We start from the raw sequence: 15,244 nt of genomic DNA on the forward strand, positions 1-15,244 counted from the left end.
GCTGACCCCAATATGGCAGAGTTTGCCTGTCAAAATTAACAGCAACAACTGTTCTTCAATAAAACTGAGACTGGTATTGAGGAATAAAAAATGGAATTTTTAATTAAGAGAACCTGCAAGGAAGTTATTTCTGATCACCATAAAGCCTTCTAACCATACTAGTAAATAGACAATAAATTTTAATTTTATACTAACTTCCCGCTCTGAGTACTAGAGCAAGATGAGGATGTGGCCTAACAATCTTAGTTAACTAGAAAACTTAGGCTCCATCAGTTGAATACTCATTTTGTATTAAGCAAACGCTTGCTTAAATTCTTGATATGCATTATTTCATTCCAGATTCACAACAGATCTGTGGGGGGGGGGGGTGTTAAAAACCCCATTCTACAGATGAAGAAGCTGAGTCCTAGAAAATTCAGTTACTGTCCATATCAGTTCTGTCTGACTGCAAAACCTGTGCTCTTGACCCACTGTGTTTCATCGCCTTCCTCAGAAAGTTCATGGAATAGGCAGACGATAAGTGGACGATTGGATAAATGATTAAGAGTACACTACAATCTGGATAACTCTTAATAGTAATAAAGACCCACTGACAAAATACCAGGGCCTTTGGAGACAGACCGTCCTGGGTTTGGATCTCAGCACTGTCGCTAACTAGTTGTATCATTTAGGCACGTGACATTTTTCCTTTGTAAAATGGAATGTCAGTAAGATTTAAGAGAAATAATATTTGGGTAGAGGGCGGGAAGAGATTAGCCAGAGAACCTGTATGCATAGCCCGCAGACACAGACAACAACGTGGTGAAGGGGAGTTGTGGAGGTGGCGGAGGCGGTGGCTGAGTAAAGGGGGGGAGATGGAGGTCATCTGTAATAGTGTCAACAATAAATATTTTTAAAAAACAAAAATAACATTTGGGGCTTACCTGGTACATAGTCAGCTCTGAAGTAGTTGCTGCAGCTGCTACTCCTGCTGCATGAGGAATGTGCTGGAGCAGAAAAGACAAAGAATTATCTTCGTCCCATTTGATGAGATAGTTTTACCCTTTTCTAATGCAGAGTCTCTAACACTAAGCTGGTGTAGAAGGAAATTCTCACAGAGAGATTTATACCCTAGCAAGAATACATGCCTCTCTTTTTCTTTAAAGAGGAAATTATTAGTTTTCAAATCTATCTTTTATCTTTTTAAGAGTTTAACCATCTTTGAGAGTATAACATCTATTACCCATTCAGTGGGTTTGGAAAACTTCCTGTTTACACTGGGGTACCCCTGATAAAGGATGTAGATAGTCATCTCATTGTTATTAAGCAAACACGGCCTGCTTCTTATAAACACCATTGTTCTGAGAATGCAGTCTCATGGTCAAGGTGTGATTATGTGATAGCTTGCTGGCATCTTGTGTGATATTTGGAGGCTAGAAAATTCCAAATTAGATGAACAAGTGGGTCTCTTGCTTGGAACCTTTCCAACAGTTTCCACACCACCGTGAGTTCCCTTCGGGACGCCTTCCGGACGTGTAAGTGTGCGATGAGACTCACTTTGTTTTTCTGCTTTCTTTTCTCTTTCCTGGACAGAAACCAAAGCCCAAACCCCGGCCATCCATCACGAAGGCAACCTGGGAGAGTAACTATTTTGGGGTCCCCTTAACAACTGTCGTGACTCCAGAGAAGCCAATTCCTGTTTTTATTGAGAGATGCATCGAGTACATTGAAGCCACAGGTAAGCGTGTTACCTCAGAGCCAATTACAGCTTTCAGTGTCTCCAGGATGCTTTCCAGAGGGCTAAGCCATCTGGAGATTCTGGAATCAGCTCTCGTCTAGTGTGCGATGCTTGCTGAGGAAGGGCTGAGCAGTCCCAGCGGCTCTCGGCGTCCCCCCGGTGTGCCCGCAGTTGTGAGGCTGTGGTGTGCGGTCTGGTCGAGCTTTCAGAACAGGGGAGCAGTCCTGTCCTCGGGGCTGCGGTTGTAGCTAATCCGGGTACCTTTTCTGTGTCCCCCCATCTCCCTGTCATAGCAGGCAGCCTGTTTGTCAGCCGCTTGGGGGTAAGGAAAGGGTTTTATTTCTCTTTGTGTCCTCGACACTAAACTGGACACAAATGGTAATACATTTTGGCTTGGTAAAATGAATAATTGTGACTGTTATAGCCTTTAACCACTGATCAAGTGCCTGAGAGTCTTATATTGATAGTAGTAGTATTGTTATGTATTTGTTTGTTTATTTCATACTGCGGTTAGAAACCAGCTTGGTGCTTGGGTATCTTCTGGTCAAGCAGCTGCATTTCAACTAACCTGGTAACTCAGTGTCATTGCAAAGGCCGACTACCTTAAAAATGCTTCTGCATTGTTCTTGAAGTGACACAATTTTACCTGTGTTAAAACATTTATTTCCTTCATTAAGAGCTTTCATAACGTGTCTTCTGGCCTCTCTTTTGAAACCCCTGGAGCATCCAGTTTCATGCTATTATTTCCCATGTTCTTCTCCTGGATGCTTTCTAAGCTGATGAACTTTGAGGAGAAGGAGGTATAGCATGCACAGGGTTATGCAAATCCTTGAGCATTAATAGTTGAGCCCAAGAATATAGGCTTAAACCGATGTGAAACCAAGGTAGGGGATTACAGCCTTCCTATGTGTTCTTCTTGATTACAGTGTTATCTGTAGTGATATTAAGTATTGTGTTGTGTGGAAAGTCTGTCAGGCTCTGCTGATAATTTCAGCAGCATTTTATTAAGCTGACTGACTGGTATTAATATTTCCTTAGGATGTGCGGAATCGGGGAAACTAGGTTTCAAGTTGAAGCCCGGTAAAGACTGTCATTATTTCCAGGGTTTTCTCTGCAGCACTCTAGGGTTGAATCAAAGCAGGCAGTTTGTATATTCACAGCAGACCTGCAGCTTTGTTTATTAGTCCATTCTATACCCAAGGCTGCTTCTGAATGTCCATCTTTTGGACACTGGTTTTGTATCCGTTTCTTCCTGTCACCTCTCCCTTGGGCGAGGAGGAAATCTATACAAAGCAATTCAGTGATTGAAGCCTCTCTTGTTGACCCAGCGTTTTAGAGAGACAGTTTGTGGCATTGGGAGGAGGTCGGGGGCTGGCACTTTTTCCCTTATTTTTTTTTTAAATTTATTTCCAATTTATAGGAAAGTTACAAAAATTATAAGTTGTAATAAATTGAAAGTTACAACGAATTCTCATGTTCCCCCAATGTTAACATTGTACTACATTCCCTGTATCTCTTTCCCTATATATTTGTATCTTTTTTCTGAAATGTTTGAAAGTTACAGATAAGATGCCCCTTTACTCTGAAACACTTTAGTGAGTATTCCCTAAAAACATTCTCTTACATCACCGTGCAACTTTGAAAACTAGAACATTAGCGCTAATGCAGTACTAGCCTATCTAATCTATAGACATTTTCATTTCATTAGATGTTCCATTAATGTCCTTTATAGCAAAAGACAGGTCTTGTGGGGTTTTCTTGTTTTGTTTTTTTGGTCCAGGATTAATCCCAGACCACATGTTACGTTTAGTTGTCAAGTCTCTTTAGTCTCCTTTTATTTAAAACCATTCAGTCTGTCTGATTTTCATGGTCTCGATAATTTTAAAGAGTACAGATGAATTATTTTGTAAGATGTTCCTCAACTTGAGTTTTTGTTTCTAGTGGAGTTTTTTTTTGTTCTTTGTTTTTTTAATGTTTCCTCATGATTAGATTCAGGTTTGCGCTTTTGGCAGCAACCACAGCGAAGCAATGTTGTGTCCTTCTCGGTGTATCGCACCAGGTGGCATGTGATGTCAATTTGTCCCATCACTGGAGATACCCACTTTGATCCCTTGATTAAGGTGGTGGTGTCTGCCAAGCTTCTCCGCTATAAAGCTACTCTTTGCCCCTTTGTAATGAATAAGCATTTTGTAGGGAGGTGCTTTGAGATTGTAAGTATCTGGTTTCTCCTAACACTTTCACCTACTAGTTTTAGTATCCACTGATGACTCTTGCCTAAGACAGAGATCGCCATCGTTCTTCTAGCTCTGTGATTCTTTCTGCATTTATTAATTGGGATTTTCCTGTCTGGGAGAGCCTCGCCTTCTCAGGAGGGGCCTTTTGTGAGCGGCCTCCTTGAGTGGCTCACCTGTGGTAGCACCAAGTGCCAGAATGTTGCCCGCATGCCCTTAGCTGAGCACATCAGCGGTCTTGACCTACCCTCATCACCTTGCTTCTCTCGCTCTTGGATTGTGATTAGCTTTTTTTACACCCAGTGGCGAAATTTTGCTTCCTCTTGTCCTTCTACTTGTGAATCCTTTCAGGTATGAAGACCTTCTCAACCATCCCCACGGTCCACTGCCAAGCTGCTGCTTGTCTTAAAGCTTTGTTAGACTGCGTCACTGTCCTCCCTGTCACCAGAAAGCTTGGAGCTTCAGGGACATCTCTGACTCATCTAGTCAGTTCCCAAGTGTGTTGCTTCTACTATGAAATCTCTTGGGTCTGCTCCCTCCACGTCAGCTACACACTGCCCCACTGTCCCAGCCTCAGCCCTCCTGATCACGGGACAGTTCTGCCGAGAGCCTCTTCTTGCTGCCTCGTTGCCTGTCAGATGCTGGCCGCGCTCTTGGCGCCTCCCTCTCGCACGCAGTGCCCTGCCTGCTTGTCTGCCTGCCTGCCTTCCCCCTCTCTTTCCCCCTCCCTTCATTCTTCCTTTCTCTTTTTACCCCTGCCTTTCTGTTTGCTACTATGGCAGGCATTAATTTTTAAATTGTTTTACAAGAATACAAACAATACATTAGACGCACATGGGCCAAGCAATATTTCTTTGCTTTGTATGTATCCCTCATATGTCTGAAATGTGTCCCACGTTCCTCCTGCCTCTGGAACTTGTCTTATTTTTCAAGACTCCCCTACAACAGCAGCACTTTGATGTTACCTCCCTGATAGTTCTTCTCAAGCACATTTCCATTTCCTGAGAACAGGATTCTCTGTTCTATCTGCCTAGAGCCTGGCACCCAGTATACGTTCAATTGTTGATTGAATGAGTGGTTTTCAGCCTGGAACACCTAAATGTTATTGTTTTCTTCTCTCTTTGTCCTTTTAAAATTTGGTCATATACTTCCCTTCATTGGCATTAATTTGTACTTTTATAGAATTTCAAAGTGAAAATTCAACCTGGTATCTGTAAACTCTGTGTGTGTGTGTGTGTGTGTGTGTGCGCGCGCGCGTGCGCGTGCGTACTGGCAGGTGGTCCTTGTGTATTCTGTTCCCTCCCTCCCTCCCTCCTCACCCCAGAACATGCTCATTGATTTTAGAGAGGAGGGAGGGCGGGGGGGGAGAGAGAAACATTGATCAGCTGCCTTCCATGTGCTCCCTGACTGGAGACCAAGCCCGCAGCCCAGGCATGTGCCCTGACCGGGAACTGAATCCGTGACCTTTCCCTTTATGGGACATTGCTCCACCAACTGAGCCCCACTGGCCAGGGCTGTACTCCATTTTCTAAAAGAACTTTTTTCCTAATTATATTATTAAAGTATGTTCCATTTGTAGAAATTAAACAAAAGACTATGAAAAAGAATTTAAAGATTCGTTGATCTCCACTTAGTGAAGACCACTGTTAATGGTTTGATCTATTTCCTTACAATCTGCCTTGTCTGTACATATGTATAAGTTTTTACTTTTACATAATTTAACGTAACGGTGTGATAGTTCTCAAAATTTTTTTTAGCATAACTTAGATGAGGCAGAAGAGCCCTGAATTCTCCCACCAACTTACCTACTCTTGTTTTCCTGCAGCAAAAGAATTCAGTAACCAAGAGTTGGGTTGGAGGACCATTGTTTAAAAAGCACTGCTTTTTAAACCAGACATTGTTTTGTTCGCATGCGCCAGTCATCAGATACTCTTTGAAAACATAACTTTTAAGTGCTGCATCTTGTTCCATTAAATGGTTCCATTACAGATTATTTAACTATTCCTCTGTTGTTTGGTCCGTGTAGCATTTTCTTCTGGTGTTCTTAAAATAAAGAAACAGTTTAGCTAGGGGTCATTTTAGAATAGTGATACAGAGCTTCAGATCTAGTTAGACTGGAGTGCAAATCTCTGTTCTGCCGTTTGCTCATCTGTAAACTGAGGGCGATGGCAGGACCCGCCCCCCAAGGCTCTGTGAGGGTGCGGGGAATCTTCCCAGTGAAACGCTGCGACTGCACCTGGACCCGGGAGTGCTCGCTGCCTGCTGGTCGTCGCTGTGAGCTTCGCTCTCTGGGTATTTGGCCTTTCTTTCTGTTGTCTGTCAGACTTTACTATTAAATGTAAACATCCATGACTTTTATCTTTCTCATCTTTTAAATTTGAAAAATTGTAAAACCCATTGCAAAGTTGAAAGAGTAATACAGCAGTTACTCAGTACTCTCCAGTAGTTGACATTTTGCCACATGTCCCCCTTTCCCCTCATTTTTATAGTTGAGCCATTTGAAAGTAAGCTGCTGGCCCTGCGTCACTTCACTCCTAAAACTCTCAGCTGAGGTCCCTAAGCTTCAGGACTTTCTCCTTCATGACTGCAATAACATTATCACTTTTAAGAATGTTAGCATTAATTCAGTGGTATTTTATATAAATAGTCTGTGTTTAAATTTACACATTTGACTTAAAACTATCTCTAATAACTGAACTTCTTGTTCTAGGAGCCAGTCAATATTTGTAGTGCATTAGGCTACTACCCCTTCATCTCTCTTAGCCCAGAAGAGCTCTTTCTGGCCCCCCCCCCTTTTTTTAATGATGACCGTTTTTGAAAAGTCCAGCCAGCTGTCTTGTATAATGACCCTTTGTGTGGTGTGCTGTCTGTGCCTCTCCATCACCCTCAGCCCCTTCTGACACCGTCCATAGCCACCTCACCTTGTGGCTGCTGTCTGAGCAGAGGGCTGGGACGGAAGATGCAGTGTTTCTCCTTGGACACAGCACACCTGTGAATTGGGCGTGGGGACACTATAGGATTTCATTGGATGACGAATAAATTATGGGTTAGGTTTTTTCCCAGCCCCCAGTGACTTGCACTTTCCTTAGGGAAACCCTGTGCTGCCACCCGACTGCCTCCCCCGCTTCCCATCTCTCCCTCTTGTTCTCGGTAGAAACTGCCATTGACTCCATGGCAGTCACTTTTAGCTGACTGCAAACGATACTCCAGACGAAGCTTGTTTGGCAGGCCTGCCGCAAGCAGTTCAAAGTTGAAAGTCGTTTCCCTGTTTTTGTGTCTGTCTCATAGGCCTTGGCACTTTGCTTGTTCTGGCAAATGACATATTGCATCATCAGTTTCAGGGGCAGTGCTTGGGAGTTACACTCGTGCAGGCAGTGGCAGGGAGGAAAGCCGGTGTCCCTCTCCCTGCCTCAGGGCGCGCCTTGCCACCCACCCACCCACCTGGCCAGTGTGACAGCCCGAGGCACTGTCGAGAGCAAAGCAAAACAAAACCTTGTGGTGGAGGACGGTGGCATGGCCATTAAGATTTGTGACAGTTTGAACCATTCCATCACCTTACAAATATTTTTCTAGTTACAAGAGCAATAAACTTGTTTACTCTTAAAAAATCCAACCTTATAAATACCCATAGATGTTCTACAGGAATATAACAGAAAGTGAAAGTCCCTTATAATCCCAAACTCCAGAAGTAATCTGCAGTAATAGCTGGAGCATCTTTGCTGCTAATACTGCCCCCCAAAATGCTTAAAAAGTGAGATCATGTACATACTGTTGTGCAGCTTGTTTTCTGTTTATTTTAACTTAATACTGTATACCTTGGGCATCTCTTTTATTTCATAATCTTTAATCTGAGTAGAGCACGACAAGATCTGGTGTCAGAAAGGGTCTCTGGAAGTGTCAGGAGAGAAGCTTTGTTTTCAGGTACCTCTAGGGCCCAGGGGTGGCCTGCGGCAGGGTCCTGTGACTGCCGTGTCCCCTCCCCGTAGTTTGTGCGTCAATTGCTGATTCCTCCTAAACACAGACCCCAGGGAGAGGACCACTGCCCTGTCTCCTGAAAGTCTGCAGCTCCGCGCTCTACTACCGAGACTGTCCGTTGGAGCTGCTCCTTCACAGCCTGAGGTCAGCCCAGACGGAACCTTGGCGGTGGACGTTGGCTCTGGTTTGCACCTGTCTTTTTTCCTGAGCTTTCGGACCAGTTTATTTACCCTTGTTTTGTATTTTTTAAAACTGGGAAGTGTTCAAGAGATGACCAGTAGGCAGAAGAGTTTCCCAGTTGATTTGCAGATGCTTTTAGCCCCGGCCCAGGGACAGCCTTGGTGCTCGCTGTGGTAATAGGGTATTAGATTTTCACTCCCACAGCTCTGGTTACACAGAAGGGTTGGAAGAGGCCATGTAACCACCACAGCTGCTCTGGGGTCACCACTGGGAGGGGGGTGCTGGCAGTCAGACGCACTTTATCTTTTGGCTGGAACGCTTTTTCCCCCAGTTTCCACCCACGTGGAAAATTGGTCGGGGCCATGTGACTCCTGAGAGAGCGAACACTGGCCCTGCTACTCTCAGCTCCCCGTGCGTGGCAGGAAGTAGGACTGTTCACTTTGGTCCAGAGTTCATCTCACTGGAGTCCGGGTGAGTCCTTACTTTAGAGCCCATTCACAATCCTCCTGAGAATAATTTCTCAGGAAAAGTACTTTGTCTTTCCACCTCACTGTGGTCACAAAACTAAGGATTTAAATCCTGGATCTCTGGGACAATTTTGAGACAAGGCTTTTTCCCCACAGATGGGGGAAATATTCTTGTCCTTCAGTGGAGAAACCTCCTGAGGGAGCTTCCGGGTGTCGCTCCTGCCCACCCCAGGAGCCCAGCACCCAGCAGGCTGAGCACCTGGTGCCGGCTCATCTGGGCTCCGCCGCATGTGCTCTGCAGGCCCCGCTCGTCAGTCATTTAACTAATAACAGCGCTATCTCTAAGTGGGTTTTTTTAAATAATGTGTGAGACCAAGTCTCCTCTCCCTTTTTCTGTGATTTCTTAACTTTTTCTATTGACAGGAGGCGGGGGCAGGGCAATAGGGGCCTTTCTGTAATTGCTTTGCTCACCGAGAGGTCCCCAGCATCTCCAGCAAGCACTGCAGAGGGCCAAGAAAGCAGTTGTTCCCAGGGAGAAACAGAAGGCCCCCTCGTTCCCATCTCGACTTAGAACGTATTCAGACCATAGCATATAAATAACTGTAGGCCACAATTTTGTTAGTGCGTCTTAATTTCAGTTAGTCCTTATGGAACAGAAAACTCCCTGTAGTCAAGGAACCCTGGCAGCTCATTAAAATAATAATGCCAGAGATGGCCTCCATCACATTGACCCTCCGTTTTCTATTCCTGACACATTTATTGTGTGCTTGCTATGGTCCAAGCGTTGTCGGGGCACTTGGCATATGCGCCCTCATTTCACAGGAGGCTTACTGCTCTAAGATACCAGGTGTGGTGGGAAGCTGGCCCTTGGAAAGGGGTCAGGGTACATCGCTGTGGGGAGATCTTGGTGTCATCAAAGTTCAGCGTTAACCTGGCCAGAGAGAAGGTGGCAGCATTTATATTCTCTTCCCTACTCTATGGGGAGGAATCCCCCGCAAAACCTGGTGATAGAACCGGGGCTTGGTCTTCGGGGCAGCATAGCACCTACCTGGACACAATAGTGCAGTTGAAATTAACTATTTTCAAGGCCTTTTGCTAGAGGGTATAAGGTTGAACCACACAGCCCTGCCTTGGGGTTTCAGTGCCTACACTTGGCAGGCTGCATGATGCAGGAGGGGCCTTTACCTGTTTGCCTTCTGGGGTACTGTCTCTTGAGAGGCAGCAGAATCAGGTCAAGTTTGACCTCTCATCTCTGGTTAAATGGGAGGGAAAATGCAGGATCTAGCACCAAATGGTCGTAGAAGAACTTCCTGATAAATCACTGTTCTACAAATATTTAATTTACCATCTTTTCATTGGAGAGGTGGCAGGTTTTATTCATTCAACAGATATGTATTGAATGTTTATATTAATTAAGCATCTACTATATGCTAGGCACTATGTTGAACTAAAGTTTTCCCCCATAAGATCCAGGGGTGATGGAGATAGACATAATCACACAAATGCATTACACATGCGTGTAAAGAACCTCACTGGATTTTAAAATCACTGGGGAACAAAACTACAGACAGGAGGACCAAGTGAGGATCTGGGGGAGTTGGAACCCTTGCCCGCTGCTGCTGGACATATAAACAGGTATATAAGCTCACTTTGGAAAACTCTTTGGTAGTTTATTAAGAGTTAAACAGCCCTAGTTGGTGTGCTCCAGAGGATTGATTGCTGACCTGCAGACCAAAAGGTTGCTGGTTTGATTCCTGGTCAGGGCATATGCCTGGGTTGCAGGCCAGGTCCCCAGTTGGGGGTGTGCAAGAGCCAAACAATTGATATATCTCTTGCACATTGGCGTTTCTCTCCCTCTTTCTTCCTCCCTTCCCCTTTCTCTAAAAATAAATAAAATCTTAAAAAAAAAATAAAACCAAAAACGTTAAACATACACTTAACATTCCACTCATAGGTATTTGCTTAAGAGAAGCGAAGGCACGTTCACAGAAGGACTTGTGTTCGGCTCTTTTTAACAGCTTTATTCTTGAAATCCCAAACTGGAAACCACCCATCCACTGGGGTTAATAAACGAGCTGGTCTAGCCATCCACTGGAATACTACTCAGGAGCCAAAAGGAATGAATTCCTGCTAGATACTCCAACATGACTGAAGCTGAAATCATTAAAAGCTGAAAGTGATAGAAACCAGACACAAATGACTGCAAGTTATGATTCTAGTTATACCCAGCTCTAGGACATGCAAACTAATGTATAGTGACAGAAGGCATATCTGTTGTTGCCTGGGAGCTGGGGGTGGCATGGAGTGCAGAGGGGCATGGGAAAACTTCTGGGGGTGATGGAAATGTTTTATATCTTGGTTGTGGTGATGATTTCACCCCTGTGTACATATTTCAGTTACCAAATTGTGCGCTTTTTTTTTTAATTCATGTTTTTCATTAACCCATATACAATTACTTGTCTTCTGGTTTGTTGAAGCAATAGGTCAGACAACATTTGCCACAATAATGTCTGCCAAAGTGGCTGGCCGTAAAAACTCCAGCACCACATTCATCTGAAGGGCACTCCTGATGAAGGTGACTGATTTATGCCATCCTCATCCACTTCATAGTATTTCAGGACAGCCAGCTTACCTTCTTTCTCTTATGTTTATTCCTTTTGGGGGAGTGGTGTAAAACTTCTTCCTTTTCTTGCCGTACCATGAAGTCTCAACACAAAATGAAGAGTGGACTCCTTCTGAGTGCTGTAGTCTGACAAAGTGTGCCCATCTTTCAGTTGCTTGCCAGCAAAGAACAATCTTTGCTGATCAGGAGGAATTCCTTCCTTACCCTGGATCTTGGTCTTTACATTTTCTGTTCAAGGGTTCAGCCTTGAGAGTGGGGCCTTCTTCGTAAGGGTTTTCACGAAAGTCCGCATCTTGGCGGCAACTCCACTGCGGATGGAGAGTTGGGGAGCCCAAATCGTGCACTTTTACTGGATACAGTTTATTGTACAATATATAAGTTATAAGTTATATATTGTACAATAGTTGATTTTTTTTTTTTTTTTTTTTAAGATTTAGGGGAAGGGAGGGAGACAAACATTGAATCACTGTGGAAAGGTTTTCTGGGAACTTGCTATTTACATGGTTTCAGAATATCAACCAATACATTAATTACCAATTACAAAAGAGAAACGTACCTTTATAATGGAGAGATAGGGAGGTCACTGCCTTAACAAAGTGATGAGCCCCAGCACCGCAAATAGCGGGTCAGACTAACATTGTGTGCCTCCTTGCCAAAAACACTTAATCCGAATCTTATCATGAGGAAACAATCAGTTAAATCCAGAATGTGATACAGGACAGCTGGCCTAGACTCGATAAAAAGGTCGGGGTCATGAAAAAAAATTGTGGGGAGGGTGCCTAATGCAGCTTCTGCATGTATAACAGGAACCCATTTCCCATTTAGATAGCCAGCTCCATGGACTTTGGAGGCACCCTGGCATCCTGACTTACGCATGAAGTAGCTGGCCTTAAACTATCTAAGCCTCGTTCTCTTGTTCCTTCAAATTGGGAGTAAAAATAATAGCATCTTCAAAAGGCAATTTTCTAGAATTGAATGAACTCCTTTTTGTGATGTCCTTTGAATACCTGGTCCAGAGTAACCACCCAGTGAGTGCTGGCCATCATTCGGTGGCTCCTGTCACTGATTTGCTGTGGCTGTGGAAATACAAACAGAGCATTCCTCCAAGCAGTAATGAATAAGATTGGACAACGTCTGTAGGCAGTATTTAAAAACTTCTCACTTAAGTGTAGCATCCATTAGGAAAGTATACTCATCATAGGTACAGCTCAATGAATAGCCACAGATGGAACACACCTGTATAACAAGTAAAACAGATCAAGAAACAGATGCCCAGCCCCAACCCCTCCCCAGAGTCCTCTTACCAGGCATAACTACTACCTGGTGTCTAACCATTATGAAATAGTTTTGCCTACTGTTTTTTTAAATTTATTGACTTTAGAGCGAGAGGAAGGGGAGAGAGAAAGAGAAACATTAATTTGTTATTCCAGTTATTTATGGTTGATTCTATTACGTGCCCTGACCAGGGATTGAACCTGCAACCTTGGTGTATCAGTACAATGCTCTAGCCAACTGAGCTACCCAGCCAAGGCTAGTTTTGCCTAATTTTGTTCTTTAAAAACAAGCTGAGACCAAATGCAATTTTGGTCTGGCTTCTTTTATTTGGCATTCATCTGTTGTTGAATTTATAAATTTATCCTTGGTTATGTGTGGTTGTAAATTATTCTCATTGCTGTATACTATTCCGTCGTGTGAATAACCCACAATTTATTTATTCTAACTTTTCATGGACATTTGGGCACTTTCCAGTTTGGGATTATTATGAATAATGCTGCTAAGAACATTCTTATACATGAATTTTGGTGCATTTGTGTACACTCATGGACTTAAGATATATAGCCAGGAGTAAGACAGTTTTTAATAATTAATTTTAGCGTGTTGAACATGGTGGTTTAAAAGATGTCTTGAAACACATGTCAGTCCCTGAGGGTTAATAATTTACGAGACTGAGAGCTAAACTAGTAAGGGGATTTCTGCTACCTATTTGTGACTTTGTATTTCCTACCTTTTAAGGGGTACAGGGGGTCCTGGCAAGGGGGTATGTGGGTACACAAAACTATCTCACCCATTCTTTGAGCAGCCGGATTTTTCCCATTTGCAGAGTGTGCCTGGCTGGAGTAATCTTGAATTCTTCCAGGACCTTGTGGTGTAGCTCTGCTCTGTGCTAGGGCCCTTCCTGTGGTTTCAGAGTTGAGACTGTGGTTAGCAGAGATCTTGATAACCCCACGGTTTTTACTTGCCCAGTCACCATAGGGCATTGCTCTCTGCTTGAGTTTTGGCCATCGGTAGCACAGTTAAGTTGTTCTTATTGACAACTGCCAGTGAGGCTGCAATATGAAAGGTTCAGCCCTGTGGGCAGTTTGGGAGGGGAGGGAAGATGAGGGCAGAGTCCAGAAGCAGGCCCTTACCCTCCTATCTCTGAGGGCAAAGCCCGGCAGCCATGACTAAGGGCTGTGGCTGTAGATCAGCTTGTCCACATCGTTTGCAGGTCAGAGGTGGCCCTCGACTCCTCTACACAAATGGAAGCCCTGTATAAAAATGGTCTTTGACAGAATACTTAGAGCTGTGACCTTCCTTCTGGTTTAGCTCATTTGCCTGGGTAAATGAGCAAAGTGCTTTCTGCATGGCAGATTTAAATTTCACCACTAATTGAGGGTAGCATCTTCAGGGAAAAACGCTTGCCATTAGATCAGAGGCCTTTGGGAGACAGCCAGGCAACAAACACATCAGGGCAGATCAAAGCAGGAGGTAGAGATGGGGAGAGTAGAGAGAGTGCAAGTGTTATGGGTAACATGGGATGGGCCACAGAGAAGCCAAGTGAAGACTTTTGCCCCGTGCCTGTGGGGGGACCGCGCGCCTGTGCGGGGACCGTGCGCCTGTGCGGGTACAGGTTATGTTTTGGTGGCCTTTCCCCCTTTATTTTCTTGCCACTGAATAATCTGCTCAGGATGAACCTGGAGCCAAACTGCCTGCGTTCAGAACTTTGATCTGCTGCCTCTGAACAAATGTTTAACCTCTCTGTGACTCAGTTTCCTTGGCTGTTCAGTGAAGATAAAGAATGGCACTTTGAGTCATTGAGATGATTCAGTATGTAAAAGACCTTATTAAGAGTACCTGGCAGGTTATAGTGTCCAGTTAGCATTTGCTGCTGTTACCATTATAGACACTGCCTGAGACGCATCTTCCACTCTAGTTGAGCCTCTCAGCTGGGGGGCCCCCATTTGTCACGCCCTCTTAGCCACTGGGCTTTGTCCCCTTAATGCCTGTGCAGAGGCCCCAGCCCTCCTTCAAGGTCCAGCCCAGGCTTCTCCCTTCAGGAGAGTGACTCCCCTTCCTGAGTTCTTAAAGGGCCGAAAGCAGGGCGGTCAGGCATGGCCTCTGGAGCCAGCAACACTCCGTTTCAAATCCCTGCTCTTCTACTTCTCTCAGCTAAACTCTTTACATCTCTGAGCTCAGCTTCCTCTTTAAAACACAGCTAACAATGACAGCTGTCTTGTCAGGACTATGAGGATTGAGTGAGATCATGTGTGCGATCACACGACGCATAGTGGACACTCAGAAGGGGAGGGAGCTTGTTACGTTGAGGTGAAATTTTCAGTGTTAATGTCTTGCTTATCCTCGGATCACCTCATAGTTGATTTTGAATTCCTATTTAGACGTTCACTCCTTACTGTCGGAGATCTTTGTTTCTTGTTTTAGATCTCCCTGCTTACTTGGCCTGTGATAAAGACTTGGGAATCTTTTTTCCACAGAGCTATCTTCATCTCCCTTCACCTTACTCTTTAGATAAGTAGTCCTTTGTGCATTTATTTCTTTGCCTGGTTCCAGAGGGCCAGAGGACCGGAGGGCCTGGAACTGTGAGGATACTGTCACTTATTCAGCACACAGCTATTGAGCACCTTCTATATCATGTGCCACGCACTGCTCAGGATACTGATGGCGCAGTATTAAACAGAACACTAGAAAGCCTTGTCCACATGCAGCATACATTACAGTGTAATGGAGGGGACAGGCAATAGTAAGTCAAATACAAAGAATCTTAGTGATCAGT

The 15,244-nt window shown here is 44.3% G+C and overlaps 1 protein-coding gene across 1 annotated transcript in view; it reads left to right on the plus strand.

Annotated features, from left to right (window-relative positions):
• The window catches only part of ARHGAP35 (Rho GTPase activating protein 35), a 116,449-nt gene that overhangs the window by 54,860 nt on the left and 46,345 nt on the right, over positions 1-15,244 (plus strand). The window contains exon 3 of the mRNA XM_054588644.1: positions 1,573-1,717. Coding sequence (XP_054444619.1) covers positions 1,573-1,717 — 145 coding nt within the window. The remainder of the gene's footprint in view (positions 1-1,572; positions 1,718-15,244) is intronic.

This window comes from Pteronotus mesoamericanus, unplaced genomic scaffold, assembly GCF_021234165.1.
Source record: "Pteronotus mesoamericanus isolate MK-2021 breed Mesoamerican mustached bat unplaced genomic scaffold, CSHL_Meso_final scaffold_137, whole genome shotgun sequence".
NCBI lineage: Eukaryota > Metazoa > Chordata > Mammalia > Chiroptera > Mormoopidae > Pteronotus > Pteronotus mesoamericanus.